The sequence below is a fragment of the Acanthisitta chloris genome, unplaced genomic scaffold (genome assembly GCF_000695815.1).
Source record: "Acanthisitta chloris isolate BGI_N310 unplaced genomic scaffold, ASM69581v1 scaffold7064, whole genome shotgun sequence".
Classification (NCBI taxonomy): Eukaryota; Metazoa; Chordata; class Aves; order Passeriformes; family Acanthisittidae; genus Acanthisitta; species Acanthisitta chloris.
Genome location: NW_008670864.1, coordinates 1 through 4,309, shown reverse-complemented (window position 1 = coordinate 4,309; position 4,309 = coordinate 1). Strand labels below are relative to the sequence as shown.

General features: G+C 38.0%; 1 protein-coding gene across 1 annotated transcript; it reads left to right on the top strand.

The window, feature by feature from the left end:
- Positions 1-773: 773 nt before the first annotated feature.
- Positions 774-4,306, top strand: LOC103801434 (lymphotactin-like; the record flags this gene model as incomplete). The annotated part of the gene is made up of 3 exons (XM_009073849.1): positions 774-843; positions 3,424-3,541; positions 4,261-4,306. Coding segments are annotated over exons 1-3 (234 nt in total), but the record flags the coding sequence as incomplete, so codon positions are not given.
- Positions 4,307-4,309: the final 3 nt, after the last annotated feature.

The following is a 4,309-nucleotide window of genomic DNA, read 5'->3' as shown; positions in this document are numbered from 1 at the left end:
AACCCAAAAGCCCCTGCCCCAACAAAACCCTTTATAAACTCTTACACCTCTTTGAAACCATTGTATTTTAGTTATGCTTCAGTGGATCTGTATGCAGGATCTGGATCTGTATGCAAGTGTGTTCAATCTTGATTCTCCCAGCACATACTGATATCAGCTTTGGCCACATCAAATCACAGAGCAAACAGAAAAGTTTTGACAGCCTCAACCAGTCATAGAAAAGGGCAGCAATACCCCTCCAAAGCTATGTGTTAACATGACCAACTACGTACAGCCACTCTGGAAAGAGGCAAGGTGTTGCTGTTTCCATCATCCTTTAGCTCACAGTTCCCCTTTTCAGTGGTCCATTGGTCAAAGATGTACCTCTGAATGTTACTCTGTGCCTCTGCATTGCGGCTTAGCTAAAGGTCTCAAAATTGAGGTGTCAAAGGACAGGAACATTTATTAAAGGTTTCCACTACAGAACAAGAGCTCTCACTTTTTGCTGCTTGAAATAAACCTTACTCACAACACAGAAGCAAGTGCAACCACAGTTGGTTTGAGCAGGAAAAGCCTTCACAGGGGGGCTAGTGAAGGATGGGTGGGGGAAAGGAGGTGGTTCTCAGTCACCAGAAATAGTACTACCACTCAATTTTTCCGCTTATAGTCAGGCCCTCCATGACACCCCAAAAGTGAACACAAGAACTGACCACTGAATCCCAATATATAAGACCTGTGAAAGAGGACTGACAATAGCCACTTTCTTCTCTGCCTTGATACAGAAGTCACCAGCAATGAAACTCCAAGCTGCAGCTATCCTTGTCATCTTCTGGCTTGGCATCTTCACTGTGCACACAGTGAAAGGTAAGTCTACAACCCAAGAAGAAGACAGGAATTGCTCCACATTGCGACAGTGGTGTGAGGAACAGGATTCATTCTCAGACAGAGCTGAATATTAAGATAAAACTCACAAGAAATCCAGATCAGAATGGCATGAAAGATAGCTTTATGAGAGATTTCATTTTATGTCCTGTCATTTAGTGGTTGGCTTCTGCAAGGAGATTTTCTGTGTCTGAGATCATTTAATGGGTTTCTGTGTATTATTCTCTCTCTCAAATCTTGAAGACACAATGTCTTTTTAATCTCATCAATGCCTTATAGTAGTAAGTACCATAGGTTGATAATATTTTATGAAAAATATTTCTTGAATAAGATGTACATTTTTCTTTTTCCAGATATACTATTTTTATATGAATTTTTTATATTATTTATTTGCCTTTCTCTAACTATATAGCCTTAATCCCTCTAATGTCCCTATTTTAAAAAGTTTTTCCAGTTCTGTACCACATATTGCCTATTCACTTGTTTCTAAACAAACCTTTTGGTACAGAACAAAAACTATTAGGAAGAGTAATGGATTTATACGATATCTTCTCTGTCTTCATATAATCATACAATTTAACATCTTATTTGAGACCAATCATGAGCACTGAGTTGAGCCACGTTTAGCAGTTGTACTTGAACTAAGTTTTGTCTACAGGGATGTTTAGGTCTGTGACTTCTGGATTAGGCTACACCCATAATATTTTAGGTCTGTGACTTCTGGATTAGGCTGCATCCATAATAAAACAATCGTAATCAGATTCATGCAAACAAGCACATATAAAAATCACAGAAAACACTCACATGCAAGCTGTATGCAAACCCACAAATATGCAAAGAGAAGCACAGAGAAAAGGCATCTTCACAAAACCACACCAAAACCAAACTGAGACCTGCTAAGCATTCATAAGATTATGAAGCTATGCACTGAGTATGTTGACCTAGTGCCCCTATAGATAGATCACACTATATTCTTGTACATTGATTAATGATACTGCTTGGCATCTTGGCAACAAGACAGGTGATACGTATGTGATACGTGGCTTCATATCACAGACTGCCAGTTTGTAATGTCATTCTCCAGGTTGTATAATTTGTCATAAATATCACCAAATCTCAAAAAGCACACTGAGGCTGTGTACAGGCAATAGAAAAAGGATTAGAAAGAATGATAAAGGAAAACCAAACAAAAACACTTGGAAAAGAGTAGTTATAGGTGCAGAGCAGTTTGGTTTTGTTTCCAGGCTTAGAGAAGCTTTGCTGGTATTCCCTGCATCTATTCCCTGAAGGTAGTTTGATAGCAGAGAAAATATTTCCATGACTAGTAAGAATTGCTTGACTCTCTTTGAGCTCTTTTAATGCCACAATTTGAAAACCAGTTTGAGTCAGTAAGATATTTGTAATGAATCATAAAAAAATCTACATTGTGTTACTCATGACTAAACGAAGATCAGAAGAGATATTCCTTCAGGCAAACAAAATCTCAAGAATTAGCAACTCTGCCAGTACCTGTTCACAGGCTATGCCACAGCTTATGGCTGATGTGTGTTTCTCTCAACTATTCCAATTATTTCAAATAAAGAAAATCTCACATGTAATGAGATTATGTGAAGTAGGTACGATTTAGCAATTTGAACCTTTAAAAAGAAACCACAGAATACAGCAGTGTTCTGTTTGTCCCCTTCATGCCTTCACAAATCTGTCTTTCATGACTGGGAGAAAACCAGAAACTAGCAAACTGAGACTTACACTAATGTACACAAATATACTCCATCTCATTTGAATGAGCTCCCAGTTTTAGTTATCATCATGTAAGATAACAACTGCCCAGAAAATTTTACACCAATATTGCTATCTTCTTTATTAATCACCAATGCATTTGCCTGAATTGTATGAAAATCTTGGAGGAAGGAGAGGATTAAGTAGCACTCCATTGCCTTTGAAACTAGAGTTATAGCAGGAGGATGTAAGTACTTAGTCTTCTTAGAGATACACCTCCCTTTCTTTCAACAATCTTTTTTTAATGTTAGTTTTGGATGTCCACTGTGAGAGAAGTAGCGCCTTTCTTTCAACAATCTTTTTTTAATGCTAGTTTTGGAGAAGTAGCCTTTCTTTCCTTTTCTTGACTTGGAAAATAGGGGGAATTATTGATCCACATTCAGATGGCACGTGGAAATTCACCCAGTAAAGGTGTCGGTTCTAAGTGCTACTCCATATGAGCACTTATTTGCAGATGACACAGACTTAATTATGAATTATGCCAAATACCTTTTCCACTATGGAAGCAATGACTCCCTAGGGACAGAATTATTATACAGTTCTTCAGGAGAACAGGTGAAGGTCTTAATTGAATAGCAGTAACACTTTAGAGATGGTAGGATGCACCACAAAAAATACTTTAAGCTCTCCTATATATATTGCATTGTGGTTGTACATAATGAGACACTCATGTTCTAACCACAATTGAAAATTTTCTGGAATTCATAATTTATTAAGTAATTATGGCTAAATATCAATATAGTATTGAGTGCCTTTGTCATTTTTCTATTTTTCCCCTTTTAGGGAGTGCTGGAAGTCAGTCCATGCGCAAATTCAGTTGTGTAAGTCTGTCTACAAGGCAACTGAACATCCAAAATCTTGTAAGATATGAAAGGCAACAAGTCCCAGTAAATGCCGTTCTGTAAGTATCTAGTGCACAGTTCACCTTCAGACTTGTCTATGCAAACAATTTCCCATTGAAAAGGGAAAAGGTGTTAGAAGACACTTCATGGCCCAGCTCACTGGCTAGTTCGGATCACCCTTCCAGTTCTCCCATGAAAGACTTGCCTCGCAGCTGAGGGAGTGAGGGGACAGCTGGGAGATATATGCTGCTCATGAATAATGACAGCAATCTCACTGAAGAGTCAGATCTTTCGTACCCAGCAAGTGGGGGAAAAATCTCAGTAAGGGTGGAGCAGTCAGAAGTCCAGTGCACTGAATTGAGCCAATGGGAAAGATCATGTGAAAGAATACAGGGTAACTCTTACTCATGCTAGGAATTGTGTTTGGTCTTTTGAGCTAGCTCACAAGCACACATTTTTATCAAATCTGGGTTCTGTTCCTGGGAGGTAAATGTTCATCATGATTTAATAGAAAATATCAGAACAGTAGGTATGCTTCTTTTTTTTAAATTATCAGTATACATGCACATTACCATGTATGTTAAATATATACCTATGCCATAAATAGGGAACTAATACTACTAACTGCTGTTATTCCAACTAACAAGTACAACCTCCAGCATTTGATATGGTTTTATCATGTTTTTCCTCATGTTCTTCATAAAATACAAGAATAGCAAACCTGGATTTAAAGACTGGAATTTAATAGCTGCCTGGTTTGCTTTCTTTCGTCCTATAGGTTTATCACCACAAAAGGTATCAAGATCTGTGTACATGCTGAGCAGGAA